Below are 20,768 nucleotides of genomic sequence, written 5' to 3'. Positions count from 1 at the left end.
ATCAGTAATATACTCGTTACCTATAACAGGCATCTTCGCCATTTACCGTATAGTTTCTTGAAAGTCGGGTAATTTATAATTTTAGCGTGTTAATAAATGTATGATTGGAGAATAATGTAAAAATTTTGTTACTGCTACTTTGAATATGCTGTACCTTTACATGAAGATGATTATTTGGTACATTATATACGTACATTCACAATGTACCTTTTACGTATTCGTCACGGAGTGTTTATAATGTACCATCATTTGCATCCATTTGAATGCAAAATAACCATATTTTTAAGAATTATGATAAAACCGTCAAAATAGTGCGTCATGAGTTACGATATAAAGACGAATCCGAAAACAATTTGTTACAAAAAATAATAAAGAAATCAATTTTCCTATGAGTTTGCAATCGTTCTAAATTAAATACGTAATTATATAATCAATGGTATGTAAGTGTACGTGTAGTCGTACAATTTCAAAGTGATAGTTAAATTATTTCAACTATGAATTCAATAATGAGATAATTTAATAATTTATTGACTTTGGTAAATTTATTTCAATGTTCTTCAAATGTTGAATTAATGTAAATCTACACAAATATGTTACTACCGTCTATAGAAATGAAAGTTTGATATTTGAATTTTACGTTTCACTCTACAGCTGCTAGTTCTTGTGCGATGTATTTGTTCGAGCTACATCCGGAATAGTAATTAAGAAACAGAGATTTTTAATGGTTACTTTTACATCTGTATGTTCGATGTAAATTGTGCGTAATGGGGACAATTATTCATTATCGAGAATGTGCAATGTTGATAATACACATAGTGGGCGGATGAGGTCATACATACAATAAATTCAACGAGACGTTACAAGCTGTTCTTCCTACTTATCTTAACTTCTCGAGTTTTAAACAAAATTTATTTCAACTTAAAAATGCACCTCCTTTCTCGTTTTATTATAAATTGCATAGAATAATCATATTTTGAATAAAGATAAGAAATTCAAGCAAGTTCTTCGTTCAAGCATTACCTGTATTTTTCTATGTGAAACTCGTATATCAAAAGACTGAGTAAAGAATTTCACAAAGAAAAAATCAATCTTACTAATCGCATATTCATCAGAACACACTCACAACGTAACAGCCACTTTCCTTCGAATTATATTTTTAATCATTTTTTGTTTATTCTATAGGCGTACATCTCAAAGTTTGCTACAGTCAACGTCTTTCGCTACCTCACACATTTCTTTAATCTTAACTTACGCACTATCAAACTAAAGCAATAACTAACAATTACCTTTTTCATATTTACACGTCTATCTCATTAACCAATTGTATATAATACAACTTGCACTCTTTGCTATCAGCGATTTCTAGCAATAACAAATTGGTGTAAGTAATCCGCTCCTGAACCTTTTTTTTTTGTGTTTCAATCTTCTTTTACGAGCCAATCATATTCGAAGTAAACGACGAATATTACTACAATAGCATAAAAAATAATCAAGGGAACATCTTCATATCCTCTTAACATTGTCAACAATCCACGCGTCAGAAACCTTCCAAATAAAGGAAATCGAATAAAAATACTAATACCAACTGCATATTTCACGTTAATAATACAAACGTTCATCAGTATACATACAATTGTGTACTTTATACAATGAAAAAAAAAAAAAGAAATTAGTCTTGTACATAATCCCACTCCAATTCAGGCTACATACGATATTACCACAAAGATGAACGAAAGGTATAAACACCTGACTATGAGAATTGTATTATATATATAAATAAGGTGAAAGATACGATGGCATAACATAATTATTTTTTATGACTCGTATGATACAATCCACAATTTTTTTCTTTCTCTGGGACATCAAATGTTTAATTGAACGTACGCGCATAACGTTATCCTGTGTAATCTAAGCTCGATGATTTATCATACAAAACAGTAAATACCAGAATAAACGGAATTTATATGAAAATTATATTTTTGTGAAATAGATTATCGACCATCTATTTCAAATGCTACGTTTTCGAAAAAGGGGGGAGAGAAAAACAGATGTGGAATTGAAGTTGTATAGATAAAAACATTCGAGAACTATTCTTAAGATGCAGTTGCTAGTAATTTTTGCATCTCAGTTTTGTCTACTGCTGACACATGATCAGGTTTTTCGCCTCTCGCGAAACGTTCCCACATCTTTTTGTACAGCATTTCCATGCCTACTGCATATAGCTTGCAATTGAATAAAGGACTTTCAGATCTTGCTTTCCATACTTTAGCTCGCGTTGCTTTCAAGCTTAAAAAGAAACAGTTGGTTAATTCACGTCGAAACTAATGATAATAAAAACTGAAAACAAGGGATAGAAGAAAACGATTTACTTACTATTCCCTGTCAGTACCCAAACGAATAGCAATATCCTGGTATTCTTGTCGTGTTCGTGCAATCAATTCAGGGCATCCCAAAGTATTCAACTGACTAGCAGCAACGCGAGACGCTAACGTTTCACCTGGTAGTGTAACCACCGGAGTTCCGGTCCATAAAACATCCATGCTAGTAGTGTGACCATTGCAAAGTGGTGTGTCCAAGCATACATCGGCTAACTGCCCTCGTCTAACGTGCTCTTCCTTCGCAGCAACATTACTAAACAGAATTCTACCGGGAGCTAAGCCTAACTGTTGAGCTGTTGCTTGTAAGTTTGGTTCACCAACGGCCGGAAAGCGTAGCAGCCACAATACAGAGTTTGGCACATGTTTTAGGATCTGAAATTTAGTATCGGTTTATAAATATAAAATACGTAATAATTTTAATAAAATAAGTTCGTTACGAAAAAATGAATGAACTTACATGTGCCCACATATGAAGCGTGAGCGGATCAATTTTATACAACTGATTGAAATTGCAATAAACGACTGCATCTTCTGGTAGACCATACTGTTGCCTCGTTGTGATCATAATATTTTGAGGCACTTCTTCACCCGTAGCTGTTTTATTGTTCACTTGTGTAGTGGCCATACCATTTTGAACTACAACACCATTTACGGACATTTGGCATTGTCCAGAAGCAATCATAGTTTCGATTGGAGTAGTGGTTGGTAGTTCTGCAACTTTCAGCGAAATTTCTACTGGTTTATTTTCAGCGTCCGGTACAACTACTTCGCGAATTTCTTTGACACATGTATTTTCAATCATTGGAGAAAGATCGGTGGCATTTATTACAGCTACGTTATCTGCTACCTTGCCCTTCATATTCAATTTGTCCGTTAAGATGAGACGTTCCTTTAAATGTGGGAACATTTGCCTGGAGAAGAAAATATATAAGATAGAAAAAAATGTTAATTAAATTTCATGTATAGTACGTATTTTCTCCATAATTGATCGAAAGTCGGGACTACTCGGCTGTCCTCAGATGAATTTTCATGTATAGGAGTTGATTGAATGTAACAGATACGATCCTCTGTTTTACCCAACTTATAAAAAAAGGGCGAATGAAAGAGGAAGAAGTCCGCGAGTGGATTTGATAAAAGAAAAACGTATTGGTTAGACAATCGTAACGTAGCAATAACAACGGAACTTTTTTATTTTCAATCCTTATTGAATAAAGCTTTAACCAATGTAATTGTGAGGTTTCCCTGATTAAAACAAAACTAAGCACGAAATAATTTGAGATATATTTACTTATTTACTGACATTAACTTATTTTCTTTCTATTATATATACATGTAAATATGATTTGAACTATATCGTGTTTGGTCTTATTTTAATCAGAAAACTCTCATAAATACGTTAGTAAAATTTTAATTAAAAGCAAATTAGAGATAAGAACGTTTCATCATTGAATAATTAGTATTGTTTTATAGAACTGGAATTGAATTTGATTAAGTTACATTACTCAGCTGTCGAACTCCGCGGTATGTCAAAGGGAACACTATAATTTCTTGAGGAGAATTCACTCAATAGTAGGGATGACGACTGATCAATTATGACAAACATAGTGGCAATCAATTATAGAGAAAATACTATATGCAACCGCATATCTTGTAGACTTACTTATGATCTCCAATAAAATACGTGTGTGGCATGTAAGCAAGTTTTTCGCTGTATTGATTAGCAAGTTCCAATGGTGATGTAACTTCATCCGTAATTAAATAATCCATGAAACTAGCTCCTGATGTTCCTGGATATCCAAGCCACATCACCTGAACAGGTGCTGGTCTCAGAGCGAATATTTCATTTCTCGCTCCTTTCGTGTATCCATTCATATTTACTAAAATATGAATTCCATCCGCGTTAATACGATCAGCTGCTTTTCCATTGCACGGAATCTGTGATAGATCTACGAAATGTTCAGCTTCTCTGGCAATCTTTGCTCGGAATGTGGTTCCGTCATCCGCACTGAGGGCGTAGCAAAAGATTTCAACATTCTGTCTCTCGTGCAGTCCTGGGATTGATTGCATAAGATGACTAGTAGGATGATTTCCAAAATCTGACGAGACATATCCAATCTTTAAGCGAGCACCGATCTCACGTGGATACTTGTATGGTTGTTTATGTAACACATGAATCTGTAACAGATATAAAACCGTCGTGAAACAAACGTATTTGCATTTTTATTGCTTCAGATAAACCGTGTACTTAAAAAATATCATTCACCTTCTCGATGCAAAGATTTGCATGCCTAGCAGCAATAGCCTTTCTAAATTCATGAGACAACGGATAGAGCATGGAATGGTGTGGGTGTACGCTAGGCAACCTATTCTTATCCAGTTGTTCAGCAACGATCGAAACTAATTTCTTCATTCGAGCTTCATAATCAGTCCAGTCGCAAACGATCTGAAGGCAATGCGCTAAGTTACAATATGCATCAGGGAAGTCGGGCTTCAGCTTTAACGCAGTTCGGTATGATTGAATAGCCTCAGGAATGTTTCCAGAATCCTTATGAATCGAAGCTAAATTGGAATGGGCGTCAGCGAAAGCAGGGTTAATTTGAATAGCTCTTGTATAGCATTGAAGAGCTCCTTGTATATCTTGCATTTCTTTCAGAGTATTGCCCATGTTCGAGTACGCATCCGCGAAAGTTGGCTGAATACGAATAGCCTCCTTGTAATGCATTAGTGCTTCATTTAATTTTCCTTGTTGCTGTAATACGGAAGCCAGATTGCTATGAGCTGCGGCAAACTCAGGGAATACTTCAAGCGCTTTCAGATATAATCGAGTTGCTTCTTCGATGTATCCTTGTTCACGTTTTATGTTGGCCTAAAATTCGGAATACATCGAATAACAAAGAGAAGAAACGTAATAATAATAAAAAGTGAAGACAGAAACGCGTTACACGTTATTGTCTTGTTCATTAAACTTTCCCACGGAATTTGAATATAAATATAAGTACCAGATTATTAAGGGAATCGGCATGTGAGGGGCAGAGGCGGAGAGCCGTATTATAGCAATCCTCAGCCTCGACCACTTGTCCCTTTTCCTTGAGCGCGTTCGCCAAATTGCAGTAAGCATCTGGGAAATTTGGTTGTAGTTCAATAGCACGACGGTACGTATCAATGGCCAAATCGATAAGCCTGTAAAACAAAATAAGTTAACGCACGATAAAAAATAAACAAAGTATATTCCCTCTGATGCTTACCCTTGTTCATAGTAGACACACGCCAGATTTCCATGTACGACTGCATTGTTAGGACTGAGATTCAAAGCACGCAGATAAGCAGCTACAGCTCTGTTACAAACAGAAAATTCGTATGTCATTAAAATTCATCACACAACGAAAGAAAACATTTAGGTCGTTTTCTGAACGAACGGACGATGAATCACAATATAATCGATTCCAATTGAATCAATAGTGTCGCATCAAAGTATACGTGGAATTGCGTAGAAAGTTCTTTGTTGGTTTCGGTTTTGGTAACAATGGTTGATGATACCACACCCGACGACACACGGTCTTTGGATAAATTGCACACGTGCTGCGCACACCGCCATACGGTGACGTGTCACGCCGGTAACGCTATACAAAAAATAGTTATAAATTAACCTTTTCACGTTATATTTAATCCACGAGATACATCCACGGGTTGAGGATCGTGAGAGAGCTCGTTCTAATTGCACGCGTAACGAGGGTGCGATCGTGGTCGAGGGCGAGATCACTGTATACACGACAACACACTGGTAGTCCATTCCTTCTCCATTTCCATATCTCAATAAATTAATTTGTCTGCGTGTGTGTGTGTGTATGTGTATGCGTGTATGTATCTTTTAAATATCAATAAACAAAATCAACAACTTCCTCGACAGATAGTAGACACGATACCACGAGCAGCTTTCCGCCGTGAAACTCGCCACGAGCTACGCGTTTTTGGCATATCCGTTAAGAACTTATACACCCTCCCACGGAGAATAAAAGGGGTTCTCTCTCCATCGTAGGGGCGGAGCGATCCTTGAAATCGATAGTTGCCCTCCAGTTTCTCCCGCTATTGTGCGTAACTGGAATTTAGATTCCAAGGATTCCGAACACTCGTAAATAAGAAAATGCAGCTCGTATTCCAGTGGTAATTTCGCATCTGTTGCCAAGCAAGCCCCATTCTCTCTCCGTTAAAGAGGCTGTGTGGATACGTACGTATGACAAGAAGGTCAAGATTCTCGGAAGGCGAACAGGACATGAATTCGCGACATGTGTAAATCATCTCTATGCTTGTTTATACATCGATTTTACGTATTATCGTTGTTTCTTTTTCATTAAATTTTTAAATATAAATATCTTACGATAAGAACCGATGATATCTCAAATATCGTAATAAATACGGAAAATCCAGAATAAATGGATCGTTTTTAAATTTACACATGCTGCGTAACATTACCAAAATAATAGAAAATAATGAAAGTCGCTAACACACCTAAGAAATTAGGAATTCGCGTAATGCACGAGTGAAGGTTGCCAGCGGGCATCGCTCTGGAGAAACGAAGGACGATGAACTTCAAAGGACGCTGTATGAATATCGATTCGGTGTTTACACGTCGGCTCATGCGCTTTGCTCGCGAATTCTTGGTAAACGTGTTTCAGAAACGGAAAACGTGTGAAACCTTCCGACCTCGTTCGTCTCTTTTCGCGCGGCAAAAGTAAAAATAGAGCACATTTCTCGTTCGAGCACGAAACATTTTCGTACCGAAAATACAGCAAAGAACTTTCGTGAAAACAGTCCCATTATATTGGCACAAAAATATATTGTTTGACTTGTGACTCTCCAATTAACGTAACAGTATTGAACATTAATGGTATAACTGTAAGTCAGATTTTTTTAGCACAGACTTTATAAACCGTCGTCTATGAGAAATTGAAGAGACGACGATCGATCATACTGTGCATTTTAAAATATTGTAGGAGCCGACGAAAAACGAGAAAGAGGTTTCATGAGAATCGAACCTAGGGCCTCCGGCTGGTAAGCCGGGACTCTATCCCTATCGCTAAGGCGTGTTCTCATGTTTCTCTTTATTATTATACGTCTTACTGTGAAGTTTTGTATTGTCGTATTATAACAACAAAAGAAGAAGATTTTTATATAATTTTTATATAAATCTACTCGCATATCGAATGATTTTTATTTTCTTGCCGAACATTGGCCGTTTCACGTACTATCGACCGAGAAGTTAAACGTTTCAATTGCAAGTTTTGAAAATACTAGTATTTTAAAGCAATATCACAAATTATAAAATTATTGTTACTAACGCAGAATTATGAATAAACATTCTATGTATTGTCAACGGTTGTTGCATTATTTCGCCGTTTAAACCAGTTCAACAAATTGTTGTGAAAATTGTCATGTATGTTAATATCCTATTTGAACATGCAAGTATCTACCTTATTTCAAATAAAATGCCAATTCAAACGTTCTAACGAAATGTACGAATATAGAGCCGCTAGAAATCAATGATTTAATCTCACCTATCAAAGATTCTAGCCTCTTTGAGTACATTGCCAAGATTGATGTAGGCGTCCAGGAAATTTGGGTCCAAAGCTACGGCCTTCTCGAAGTGATGGATCGCCAACCAAATCTCGCCTTGAGCGTTGAATACACAGCCAAGATTACTCCATGCGACTGCGAAGTCTGGCCGCGTTTCAATCGCCTTTAGATAGCAAGCCTATAGACATAAACAGAGGATCAGAGAAGATGTTCCCGTACTGTGAGAGACGCGCCGCGCGCTTTGCCCGGCCTCTCCTCGCCGCGCCGCAGCTTTCACACATTTCACCACCTTCGAGAAATTTCAGAGAATAAAATTATCTCTTCATACATTCGTCCTCCCTGTCTTGCTTCGTTATCTCCTTTTTCCTTGTTCTACATCCCTTTACTTTGAACAATTCTTAATGCAAATCATCCGCGCCAAGTATTTTGTTCGTAACAGAGTTGATATAAATACCTTTAAGAATCAATTGTATTCAATTTTACGTGATGAACTTTATCACATTTATCGATTGCGCGATTATTTCTTTATTACATTCTCAATATTCATTATTAGCGATCGATATTCGATGAAAGAATAGAAACTTCGTTGGTGATGAAGAAAAATTTGATAAACGCTTGGACATTAGATAATTTTACGCGATTTTGTATCTTGGTGCATTTAATGACATGTAAAATGCTAACGCGAGAGATTTATAGAATTTTGTGTAAGATTTGCTTTAGCTTGGGATATGACTTCTTTCGAAGAAAAACGAGAAAGAATCAGAAACAGAGAGAACGAGACCCATTTTGCAAATCATACAATGTGTAAGTGGATTGGAATCTAGTGTGAAAACAGGAGAAAAGGATTTAGGTGCGCGCTAGAAACGTCATCGTAGAAAATAAGCGATACGGGTGTCCTGTCTCGTGTCTATCGATTCTCCGGAATGCGTCCGGTGGACTCGACAGCACGTAGTACGCCCCTCGCCATTGTTACTTCAGTTCTGCTCAATTCACTTGGCCAATTCACCTCCAACATTGTCCATTCTCAGTCGACGAGCTTAAACAAACATTGTTCTTCATTACCCATATGTTCCCTTGATCAACATTTACCATCAATTAAATTTATATTATCGTTTATCCCTAGGAAAATATTTGTCGAAAATCTTCTTTATATGACGACGCTCCTAAGGGTCAAGCAGGGATGTGCATCGCGCGTGCCGAGAGGCGGGCTGCATTGTTATAAAAAACAGAGTAATCCGTACCTAAACAATAAGTAAAAAGGGCATTTACAGTCGGCCGATCTCTATGGGAAGCGGTAAAGAGAGGCTGGATGATAGAAATGAATAGGATTCGTAGCATCGGGATAACCGGATATGGATAGAAACGTTGAAGTTGGATGAGCTTTAACAGAGGATTCTCGTTTCAATGGAGAAACAGAAATGAGTCGTTCATAAGATCTTCATCCGTATTTCCGTGCTTCCGTATCTGCAATCGCATACGAACGTTGTAAACACAGATGCTGCTAAACCTTTCTATCCCGAGTTAAAATGATCCAACTTTCAATCTCTTTCGAAACAGCGGAGCCAATTGGTCTGATGGAATGTTCAGAGATCGGCCTTGGGAATTACTTTACCTGCAGTGTACCCTTTGGTAGGTTGACGGTAGGTACGGCTCGCAAGTTCTCATAATAAACTTAGACCGAGAGACAGTGTGTTACTGAATAACCAGATTCAGGTTCACCCTTTGACGAAGGAACCCATGGTAACCGACCAATCACATTGCTCCGACTTCCCCTCCTAGAGTTGATCATCCCATCCACAACAACAATACAGCTGCGTTAATGTCTCTTCACTGATACTCTTCGCCTCAACTTTGTCTTTTTAATTTTTTTTATCTTTTTTTATATTTTCTTTTCTTTTTTAAATACGTATACAGAGGTACCTAGTTATGCGTGCCGCTGAAAGACACGCTTCGCTGAGCTCGTCAGCCACCATATTATAATCGTGCAATTCTTATCCCAGTTCCTCAATATCGATCGTTAACAATTACATTGAAAATAGATTCCCCAATTAACAAGAAGGAAAGAACAAATTAAATCACCTTATATAAAGTACAACAAACGTCTTAATCTCGATCTCAATACATTAACGATGTTTTAAAAAATTATAAAGACCACGAATGAATGTGTACGTCGCTTTTTATAGCTATGAGCAAGAAAGATAAATTTAAAAAACCATTTTCCTGTTAAAATCAACTTTCATTTTATAGTCCCATAGACCAGTAGTTCGAACCGATATCATTCTGTAAATGTAACATTATTGGTGGCAAAACGTACTAAGCGAAAAACGAACAAGTGAACTAGAGAGCGCTTAAGAACGACAGGAAATTCAACGGAAGGCTTCTCTCTTTGCTGCAGTAAGTTCTGTCGATGAGTTTGATTGCAGAAAGTACAAAATATTAAATGAAGGCACCAATGGGTAATCAATGTAGATAAAGCAAAATTGTCAGCAATTTATACTGTCTGCAATTATTTCTACTCGTCGACTATCGCCGCGCCGCGCTGCTATTATGAAGTAGACCACTTGACTTGTTTATTTTTCTATGTATCATTGCAACAAATGAAACTTGTGGGAGTCAGAAAAGTCCCGTGAGTTTCCAAATTAAAAAATATTTTGATGCACAAACGGCTTACATAGATTCATAAAAAATTATCAACTTTTTATATTAGACATTACGATAGGTGTAGAAATGGTCAAGTGATCTCGCGCAATTATCATTGTACACACAACTTGTTTACTTTTAAAATTGGAAAGAGTAGAGATAGTGGAAAAGAAAGGTCGCATTTGTCCACGTATATGTAACGGATCAGTATACCTAAAGTAAATACACATTCAGAATGAGTTGAATCAAATGAGATGAGCTTAAATGCTACATTCGCGCGCTGCTGATCCTATTGTAGCTTGTAAGAAAAAAATTAATATCTTTTACTTAATCAATAATAAAAAAAGATACTGCTGTAATAGGATCGGCAAGTTAAACTTTGCAATAACACCAAGTAAAGAAATTTTGTTGTTACTCTTATCAGTGTTATTCCAAAACGCGCAATGCGAAGAGGGATTCTATATAGTTTTCAGCTAATTTTAAACTTAAACCCTCATGCTGCGTTTGATGTCTTGAAAAGAACATTATTTTGCTCCGAGCATCTTTGTTGATTCTCAATAAAAAGGCAAATAAAAACAAAGACACCAAACGCAGTGATTAGTTAATTAAATGGAAAAACACGCACAATGGGCAATCTACTACCAAAACTTAAATTTTCTGTTCATGCCTTTTTAAAAGCTAATTCTGATAGTAGGCCACCATGCGTCGCGCACATATCTTTTTTCACCGCAAAGAGAAAGAGCTTTTCGCCTCTAGTATATGGATACCAGTTGTTCCTGGTTGTTCTATAGAGCTGCCAACTAGTACTTGCGCACATTTTACGAAATGCATCTGTACCTTGTCAAAAAAAATTGTCAAAATGAGACTGCAAAAGTCAATATCCTAGTATTTGATTGTGGTATTGATGCATCCGAATATGTGCATGTCACGTTAAATTAAATTAATTTACAACAATGTGTAGCAGATAAAGAAAACCTACCTTGGCTTCATCAAGTCTTGCTAATGCTTTCAAAAGATTACCGAGATCGCTTCTCACACAGTAAAGATCCTGTGAACATATAAGAACATATAAAAACGTAAAATCTATATTGAATAATCCTATAAACAAGCAGTAAACAAGCAATCTTTAGAAAATAAGTCAAAACTATATTTAACATAATGTAATAGCGTTTAAACTATATGTAAAGGACTAGAAAGAAATATGTATTAATAACAGAGTGGATTTCTCACAGGGTTATATTGTAGAGCAGTTACATATGCTTGAACTGCTTGTTCCATATCTCCTGCAGCTACTAATGCAGCTGCTAGATTGATGTAACCATCAATGAAATCTGGTTTCAATCTAACAGCATGTCGATAGTTTTCCAAAGCTTCCTGTAGTTGGCCACGTTCCTTGTAAACATTTCCAAGATTGCTGTAAGCCTCTGCCAATAACGGATTCTGCTTTATTGCTAAGCTACTGTAATGTGCAGATCTGAAATGCAAGAACAGAAATTTATTACTACTGTATTTTATTTAAAAGTTACATAATAAGTGGAACAGGTCGCTTACTTTTCTAGCCTTCTACATTGAAAATGAATAGAAGACAATAATAGAAGAACTCCTGTGTTATTTGTTTCCTGCCTCCAGAGTTGCATACAATGTCTTTCCGCATTCTCATAATCTCCTGCCTGATATTCTCTATGAGCAAGTTCTAGTAGCCCTGAAAAACATTAACTTATGGATATCTAAGTAATCTTAAAAATTATATAAAAATAAAATTTGTCAATATTCACATAAATATAAAATGCAATAATGTGTAAAATAATACTTTTTACAGAATATAATATTTATCAATTTTTCATGTAAATTTAGTTATTTTTGCACATATTTAAATATATATATATATGTATGTATATATTGAACTACAAGTGCTGCTAGTATATCACTACGCCAATAAGAAATATGCATATTGTAGATGATTTACATGGAATATTCCTGTTTGAAAAACGTCTGAGTACTTAATACGATCTATTGTATATAAATAAAAATATAATTTAAGTGTTTTAATTTCAAAGTGCTTACTTCATATCATAAACTTCACAAAAGTTTACATAAATAAAATATACCTATACACGCGCGCAGAATAAAATATATCAATTTGTTTATCCGATTTTTTGGAAACTTAAAATAGCATGAGAAAAGAAAGTAGGAATTAAAAAATACGAACAATAGGAGTCAACTGCAACGTTAATGGTTTGATTATCAGTGATTGCAATTAGCTCTTTGCCTTGCGTATCTTGTGTAACAACTAGAAGATTCTGTCCATTTTGCCACTCGACGGTTCCATTACAAACGTCATCCGAACTATTGACCACGTTTCCAATTATGCCGTTCGAATTTTTTATTATGTTTTCTTTCTTCTCTGCCAGTTTTATACTCATTTTGTCCACGAAATTGTTCCAAACGCGTTATTCTCTTCTTCCCAATTCCGATACGCACACTGTTTTCACACAATCACCTCTGATACAAATTCGAGACTTTTCCACGTTTCAATATTGGTAACTCAATTTTTTTCTTCGGTAGTATCTGCTAGCTAATTCTAAATTAATTTTATCCTTCAGATTCACTTTCTTTGTGTGTACTATTCCTTCGTTATTTCAAGCAACGCAACGGTACCTATTATTTCCTCGTTTCTGTACACACCGTGGCCTCTGTGTTTCTATACAAGTTACGCTTTGGCCAGGTTATCCCCAGTCTCTGATAGACCAAGAAGCAACCTGATTGGTCAACTCAATGACTATGGCGGACTCCTGCATCGCTGGGTAAAATCAAGAGATGGGGGTAAGGAAGACACCCGGCTCAACACCGTAGATATTATGCTCGGTGCCCCATGATTTTCACCTTCTACATTTTGTCTCTTGCGTTTGATAATTTTGCTTTTTTATCATTGCTGATATAACTAATAGACGTTTATAGAGTTAATGTTAAGTTATTTTTAGTAACGAAAACGTAAACTATCTGATCTAACAAATAAATCTATGTTATCGTTGTTTTGCTAATTTTATCCTTGTTACAATCTTTCTATTAATGAAAAAATGTATCGAATATATATGAAAGTATGGTTATAAAAAAAAAACATGTAATACGTTTCAACTTATAACATTTTACTTATCAATAATAACAACTAATAATCAGAAAATCAACGCAAAATCTAATAAAGAGCAGAAAATTTGTATTTTCAATTTATGAACGAAACCAAACATCTTCTTCACATGCAATCAACTTTTACTAAAAATTAATTTCAAAGTGAAAATTATTTTTATAATGACATGGAAGCCGAATTTTTATAATGACATAGCCGAATATAAAAACTAAATTATAACGAATATAAAAAAAAATTCGGTAACTCCTAAGGCGCGTGTACATAGTACGTGGCTGGGGGCACACAAAGAAATTACAATAGTGGTTCTCAACCTGCATAAATAAAACTGACTTTTGAAATCGGTTGCCTATTTTTAATATCAAAATTTACATCTCAAAGGTCGAAGTAACTTTTGTAGTATTGCAATATTGATTCTTGAAACTTCATACAGAAAATTCAACAAAAAGTATAACATATGTTTGTTGAAGTCGAAACATATTATCACCTAATTTAAGATTTAAAATAATATTGATTCTAGAGAGAGAAATAAAATAGAGATATCATGAAATTTTGATATATGAATTGATACAGTAACCAAACGTTTAATTGCAAAATTATTACACTAACTAGCAAAAAAGAACCACTGGCGCTATGCGAAGGGACGGTCATCCCCACTCTTTCGAACGGAAAGCAGATGGTATAGGTACCGATACCGAGTGGAATATTCCACCGTCACTTTGATGAAGCGGAAACAGCGACTGAAGAGTAAGAGGGAAGAGTAGGTAGCTTAAGAAAGCTTCTAAACGGGAGAAAACCACACACAACAACGACAAAATAATAATGCTTCGATTCGTAAAGAAAGTAAAATGAATTCTAAAATTACCGAATAATGTTAAAGACAGCAATAATATATACATACATATATCAATAAATTTCTGATAGATTTGTAGAAAAGGAGAATATATACCTGCCATAGATTTATTAGGTTCCCGCTTATATGACGTTTTCTATTTTTTATTATATACCTATAAATATCATTTGCACATAGTTATGTATATACCTCTGTTTTATGTTATTACGGCACATTGCGATAAATTAAATGATGTATAAAATACATATATCATGCACATAAATTAAACGAAATATTGATGATGATTGTTTCTCTACTAATGTACAATTTTATTCGGTAATATTTTTTTTAAATTAAAATTTAATTCCAGTCAGATTATTAAGATTAACCAAATCGCGGACATATCGTGGAAAATCTTACAAATCATATCAATACATTAAATAAATGGATAAATAAAATACATAACAATAAATAAATCTGTATAATCTTTACTTGCCGATATTAAGCAGAAATTTATATGATATACTTTTAGTAACACGAATCAGAACATTTAAAAATCAATATCTGCAAACTCATTATTCATCTGATCGGACACCTCGCGAATACAATTTTGATTGTGAAAATGGAATGGTACGTAGTTAAAAATCATTTGACTACGTACCAACTGTCGAAAGCTGTTGTATCTCGTTCATCTTGAGAATGACACTGGTGCCTGCGATTTGTTGATGATTCTGCTGCTGTTGCTGCTGTGGCTGCTGCTGTGCTTGCATGATGACGACCACCATAAAAAATGATACATGAACAAGAACGGCGTAAGAAGTTGGTAATCAAGGGCCACTGTTCTTGCCAAAATCCAGTATCAAAATCGAAAGTTGTATATAAATGAAATCTGAAAAGGACTTTTTACTTTCCGGAAAACGGAAATAAAAACGTGCGGCACTTACATTGGTATACACTAGCGCGATCTTGTAGCGTGCGCCATTATGGATTTTCAAGCACTTTACTTAAACCGAGAATTACTAGACAATATGCAAATCACATAAGACACAAATTATATAATGATCAATTATTTTGTTATTCAAAAGTATTTTTTCTATAAGTTTTTATCACGATAGCTGAGTTCTTCACAAACGACGGCTTGTCAATTCTATAATAACTCGAACCACGAACGTAATACAGTCTGATACGAAAAACCAATCGATGAACGTATTCCGAGTCTCTAACTCGTTGCGTTCTACGCGCGGGAAATACGTCATATTAATATAACCGATAATCAACTTGTGCACACGCGGCTATTGTATTTCACGAACCCTGCAAATTCTTAATGTAAAAATCGTTTTTGATTGATGAAACTATTATAATATATGCTTTAAATGTCATATAACGTAAGAAAATTTGATGTATAGCTCAAATTAGAATTAATTAATAATTGTGTGAAATTTTTTAGCATAATAACAGTTCAAATTAAAAATTCTTGTTCGAAAATATAATCAATGAAACAAAATATTTCTTGATTGCATCGATTCTTTTTTCTATCTTTGTGTAACTATTACAATATTTAATCATATTATCGTTTTAAATTACATCCTATTTCACTAATTATAGTATAGTTTAAAATAAAAATATTTGCAACTAGAAATAATATGTTTATTTTACAGAAATATTATAAAAGATTAAGGGGAACTAAAACATTGAGCAGAAATTATTGTTACCACTCCTGAACGATGATACACGAGCGCCGTACGGTAAGAGTTCGAGAATGGCTTCCCCACCACATTGAAAGAATTCGAATAACCGAAGACCTGATTCTCTCCTTCGTTCTCATTCTTCCGGTGCTGGTGCCGGCGTCATATGGTTTTGTGCTCTGTATTAGTTTTACTTCGTTTATTTTGTAGATTAATAATGGCAGGAAATAAGGAACGTACCTTCCTTATGGTTAAACCCGATGGTGTTCAACGTGGACTCATTGGTAAAATAATTCAACGTTTTGAAGACAGAGGTTTTAAACTTGTAGCAATGAAAATGATACAGGTAAGTTCCTCTACATATGCTTACGTATCCGATTCACTCCAGAAAAAATATGCATTTTTTAGTTTCTAACAACCACGTGATTAAAAATTTTCATTTCGTAAGTACTTATCGTATTTTATCGATTGTACAATAAATGATAATTGTCGTGACCTTCATTACTAATCTCTGTGACATTGTATTATCTTGTGTCAAGATAATTAGCAGAAATACTAGTTTACGAGTCTTGTATTATATTCGTTTTATATACCATTGATGTGCAATAGATTTCGTTATTTGCATTAAAATTATGTTATTATTAAAGTTTCTTTTTTTTTTTAGCCAAATGAGGATTTATTAAAGAAACATTATGCAGATTTGGCATCCAAACCATTTTTCCCAGGTTTAATTAAATACATGAGCTCAGGACCAGTTGTGCCAATGGTACATAGTTGTTTTTTGTATAATACAATTAAAAGATATTATTTGTATGTTAATTAAATTTAACAATTGTTTTTCAGGTATGGGAAGGTTTAAACATAGTAAAAACTGGCCGTGTTATGTTAGGACAAACAAATCCAGCGGATTCTGCACCTGGAACAATTCGTGGTGATTATTGTATCCACGTTGGACGCAATATTATTCATGGCTCCGACTCTGTTGAATCTGCCGATAGAGAGATCAAACTCTGGTTTGGAGAAGAAAAGGAAGTTATTGATTGGGCATCTTGGTCAGAAAGCTTGGTATATGAATAAAACATGTGAAATCTTCAATAAAAATATTTATTGCAATACCTATTCTTTCATGTGCTTCATTCTGACTATAACATCAAAGATTTTTTATACATAAGATTGATTGAGAAGCAATAAATCAGATTTATACATAAATGTATGTAATTAAATAATAAAAAGATTTCAGTATATTAATACAAAACTTATTATTGATGGTAGTAGTATAGTCATTTTTAATTTACAATTCTAGATCTTACATTTAAAAAAATTTTCATAAAAATTTATAATATAAATTTTAGAATATTTGTTTATATACAGGGTGGTTGGTAATTGGTGGTACAAGCGGAAAGGGGGTGATTCTACGAGAAAAAAGAAGTCGAAAATATAGAATAAAAATTTTTCGTTTGAGACTTTGTTTTCGAGAAAATCGACTTTGAATTTTCGCTCGGTACGCGTGCGGTACGTTATAACGTATCTCACTGTAGATCGTTGTCTCGATGGAAAAATTAAAAAAAAAATTTTTATTCTATATTTTCGACTTCTTTTTTTGCGTAGAATCACCCCCTTTCCGCTTGTACCACCAGTTACCAACCACCCTGTATATAATATATATAGTATATGTATAATATTAAAATGAACATCTGTACTTGTTTAGCAGTCATATTTAAAATAGTGTTTAAATTTACAATTGAGTGCTAAAAAGTATAAAACGAGATATTAATACAATTACAAAATTGATTTAAAAGTTACCTTTCTATAAATTATATCGACAACTTTAAATTTTTAATCATTAAAATTAAGTTAATTAACCAATTAACTTAAGTTGGAATAAGCATCTACAACCTTATGTAAAAAATCTATGTTTTTTGGTCATATTTTCAAGATTATGAACACTTTAAAAAAAAGTATTTTATAAAATAAATGCGCAAAATATTGTTTATGCCTTATAAAAAGTCAGAATAATATATATTATATTATATATATATTATATTATATAATATATATTATATATATATATATATATATATATATATATAAGGAAATGGTTTTGACAATGTTACCATAGAATTAATTATCACTTTGTCCTAAATATGATCTACAACTAGGACAATAATGTTTTGTTACCAAACAACTATCCATGCAGTAAGGGCAAGGAACACAACACCAGCATCTAGAAATAATTATAAATATAATTACATCTTGTTCTTTTCAAAAATCAATGATCAATCATAATTTATAATTACCCTAAAATACATAGTCCTAATGCGAAGAGATGAGTTTTCATGTTTGCTTCCCTTTCAATTACTGTGAGCACATTTGCATGACAAGAAGGACATATTATATGCTGTTGTTCAGGACCAAAATTTAAATTCCTTATGATAACGGGACCTGTAAAATTATATTCTTGAAAAACAATATTCAATAATAATCACTAACATTTATGTAACAATCAAGATTTATTTTATAATAACAAAACGTATATAGGTGGAAAATATTAATAAATATTAGAACAACTTTTTATATATCTTAATATTTAATAAATGCTTCAAGAAGCAAACAGCATGGTCTGTAGTACTTTGTATGTATGAGAAATCTATTATATATGGTTGGGGTTTAACTGTAATGCATACCGAGCTTTTACTTTAGATTGACTTTGTTTATGAAAATATTCTCTCTAGATTCCATTTTCAGAACAGATGTGCATCACAATTTGCAATGTACACAACATGGAAAAATATTGTTCTGGAATTATTACAAAATGCAGCTACCTATTTGGGAAGCAGCTTGCTTAACAGTCTCCAAGTTGTAAAGCAACTAGCAAATTGTCCTAATAAATTTTGTTACATTTTATTACTGGTAAACCGCAATTTCCATATGAGGGTGGTAGTTGCAGCGGTATTAACGTATACATAAATAGTCAAACACTTCTAAATGTTAGTCATTAAATCACTTTATGCATATTGTTATTTTCTTGGCTTCCAGGGTACCTACTGATGCTATCTAATAATGAAAGTTATTGCATGATCTTATCATTTCAGTACTTATATATTTTTACGTACTTCCTTGTGGTTGCTCATATGACGGTGGTGGGACAGAATGACATGGTGGTGGTGGGATAAAACCAGGTGGTGGTGGTGGTGGTGGTGGCGACATTGTTGCACTTTTTTCCATGACAATATTTTAATTCTTATCTGAAAAACATTGCATCAATCATAAAAATCCATTTTCTTTTAGTTGTTATTCAGGAAATTGATGTGAATCGACTAGAATTGATTCTTTAATAGAATATATTAGAGTTAACTTTATTAATTATAAAAAACACTATCAGTTATCCTCGTAACCAATCAGATTGAGAATTTTTATAAGAAATCAGATATGTCGAATGAGAACATTTGATATTTTAACATTATGTTTCGTATATATCTGACCGTATTGATGTTGGAGGAATTAATATAATATAATAATTTAAAATTAGATATATAATATAAAATTAAATATATACTTAATACTATATAATGTGCCTGATAAACAGAAAAATATTTACTATATAGTGGCCTTTTATTTTCTCGTTGGAGTTACTTAAAATTTCTAAGAATTGTTTAATGACACAACAATTTATATTGTAATAGTTCTACAGCAAATACAGAAGGTTTCGTAACCATAATCTAATGTTGCGCAAGTTATTACCGAATGAGTTGCGGTGTCTAGAATGCGAGTATTCAAGTTATTTTATTTCATTGTATACGTGTCATATTAACAAAAAAAGAAAAAAAAGATTGGATTATCAAACTTGAAGAAATTTCTAAATACCGAAATCGATTAAATCAACTGGGAAAACATATTAAACGCGATTTCTAGCAATTTATTTGCTATACAAATTACATGCCATAAGGCACTGATAAAATAACTAATTATGAAAACGAGTTTCCATATAAACATCCTCACTATATGTTACAAAAAAATGTAATAAAATTGAACCAATGTATTGGTTGATTATATTACCAAAAAATTAAACTACCGACCGATCGATATTATATATTTAGTGTAATAAAATTACGCTAAATCATACATCACGATAAAACGACCACTCCAATGTTTTGTAAATATTCATACTCTTAAGATATTGATTTTTTCGTGACGAAATGTTTTATTTCTCGCTAAACTAAGAGTGTGTAGATATGCTAATTCATTTCTAATTACGTACACACGTACTTACCTCTTGCAACTATTGATATACGCCCAATTTATCACTAATCGATGATCGATATATAACGTTGACACCCAACTACTGAGGTTCAAGTTGGCATTCATAGGCGTTAAATTCACATATATATTACCTATCAGAACAGTAAAGGTGGGAGATTCTACGAAAAACGTCAAAAGATACGTAAGTTATCTATAGTTTTATCAGAATGATAAGTGAGATACTTTAATTAACGTGGTAAAAAAAGACGTACTGCTTTCCG

At 33.8% G+C, this 20,768-nt stretch overlaps 3 protein-coding genes across 6 annotated transcripts; 1 reads left to right on the top strand and 2 right to left on the bottom strand.

Moving 5' to 3' along the window:
• Positions 1–695: 695 nt before the first annotated feature.
• Positions 696–15,732, bottom strand: LOC117236191 (UDP-N-acetylglucosamine--peptide N-acetylglucosaminyltransferase 110 kDa subunit). Of its 4 annotated transcripts, XM_033498920.1 has the most exons (14): positions 15,508–15,731; positions 15,225–15,452; positions 14,681–14,738; positions 12,141–12,291; positions 11,820–12,063; positions 11,569–11,637; positions 7,931–8,127; positions 5,624–5,713; positions 5,378–5,558; positions 4,642–5,244; positions 4,039–4,553; positions 2,836–3,289; positions 2,374–2,750; positions 696–2,286 (listed from the first exon to the last, which is right to left on the bottom strand). In XM_033498920.1, exons 3-14 carry the CDS (start codon positions 14,685–14,687, stop codon positions 2,094–2,096), a joined length of 3,081 nt encoding a protein of 1,026 aa, XP_033354811.1. In that variant the 5' UTR covers positions 14,688–14,738; positions 15,225–15,452; positions 15,508–15,731; the 3' UTR covers positions 696–2,093. The 4 variants fall into 4 exon arrangements, with proteins under 4 accessions (XP_033354811.1, XP_033354809.1, XP_033354810.1 ...); XM_033498918.1 differs by lacking the exon at positions 14,681–14,738 and having other exon boundaries at positions 15,508–15,732; XM_033498919.1 differs by lacking the exon at positions 14,681–14,738 and having other exon boundaries at positions 15,225–15,400; positions 15,508–15,732.
• A 538-nt stretch (positions 15,733–16,270) lies between these two features.
• LOC117236192 (nucleoside diphosphate kinase) lies at positions 16,271–17,490 on the top strand. Its single transcript, XM_033498921.1, has 3 exons — positions 16,271–16,594; positions 16,913–17,014; positions 17,092–17,490. Exons 1-3 carry the CDS (start codon positions 16,415–16,417, stop codon positions 17,323–17,325), a joined length of 516 nt encoding a protein of 171 aa, XP_033354812.1. The 5' UTR covers positions 16,271–16,414; the 3' UTR covers positions 17,326–17,490.
• Positions 17,491–18,318: 828 nt separating this feature from the next.
• LOC117236245 (lipopolysaccharide-induced tumor necrosis factor-alpha factor-like) lies at positions 18,319–20,660 on the bottom strand. The gene is made up of 4 exons (XM_033499030.1): positions 20,519–20,660; positions 19,362–19,493; positions 18,546–18,690; positions 18,319–18,472 (listed from the first exon to the last, which is right to left on the bottom strand). Exons 2-4 carry the CDS (start codon positions 19,471–19,473, stop codon positions 18,370–18,372), a joined length of 360 nt encoding a protein of 119 aa, XP_033354921.1. The 5' UTR covers positions 19,474–19,493; positions 20,519–20,660; the 3' UTR covers positions 18,319–18,369.
• Positions 20,661–20,768: the final 108 nt, after the last annotated feature.

This window comes from Bombus vosnesenskii, unplaced genomic scaffold (genome assembly GCF_011952255.1).
Source record: "Bombus vosnesenskii isolate JDL3184/JDL3185 unplaced genomic scaffold, Bvos_JDL3184-5_v1.1 scf7180000013340, whole genome shotgun sequence".
Lineage (NCBI taxonomy): Eukaryota > Metazoa > Arthropoda > Insecta > Hymenoptera > Apidae > Bombus > Bombus vosnesenskii.
This window is presented reverse-complemented; position numbering and strand designations above follow the sequence as displayed.

What these genes read in the sequence shown, in the direction of transcription:
- LOC117236191 (XM_033498917.1), bottom strand. Translation starts at nt 13,012, where the DNA reads ATGAGTATAAAACTGGCAGAGAAGAAAGAAAACATAATAAAAAATTCG. An exon ending in CTGCTCTACAATATAACCCT is followed by an intron (nt 11,638 to 11,819) that starts GTGAGAAATCCA and finishes ATATGTTCACAG; the next exon opens with GATCTTTACTGTGTGAGAAG. An exon ending in CAAATCTTTGCATCGAGAAG is followed by an intron (nt 4,554 to 4,641) that starts GTGAATGATATT and finishes TATCTGTTACAG; the next exon opens with ATTCATGTGTTACATAAACA.
- LOC117236192 (XM_033498921.1), top strand. Translation starts at nt 16,415, where the DNA reads ATGGTTTTGTGCTCTGTATTAGTTTTACTTCGTTTATTTTGTAGATTA. An exon ending in TAGCAATGAAAATGATACAG is followed by an intron (nt 16,595 to 16,912) that starts GTAAGTTCCTCT and finishes TTTTTTTTTTAG; the next exon opens with CCAAATGAGGATTTATTAAA. An exon ending in CAGGACCAGTTGTGCCAATG is followed by an intron (nt 17,015 to 17,091) that starts GTACATAGTTGT and finishes ATTGTTTTTCAG; the next exon opens with GTATGGGAAGGTTTAAACAT.
- LOC117236245 (XM_033499030.1), bottom strand. Translation starts at nt 19,473, where the DNA reads ATGGAAAAAAGTGCAACAATGTCGCCACCACCACCACCACCACCACCT. An exon ending in ATATGAGCAACCACAAGGAA is followed by an intron (nt 18,691 to 19,361) that starts GTACGTAAAAAT and finishes ATAATTTTACAG; the next exon opens with GTCCCGTTATCATAAGGAAT. An exon ending in TTAGGACTATGTATTTTAGG is followed by an intron (nt 18,473 to 18,545) that starts GTAATTATAAAT and finishes AATTATTTCTAG; the next exon opens with ATGCTGGTGTTGTGTTCCTT.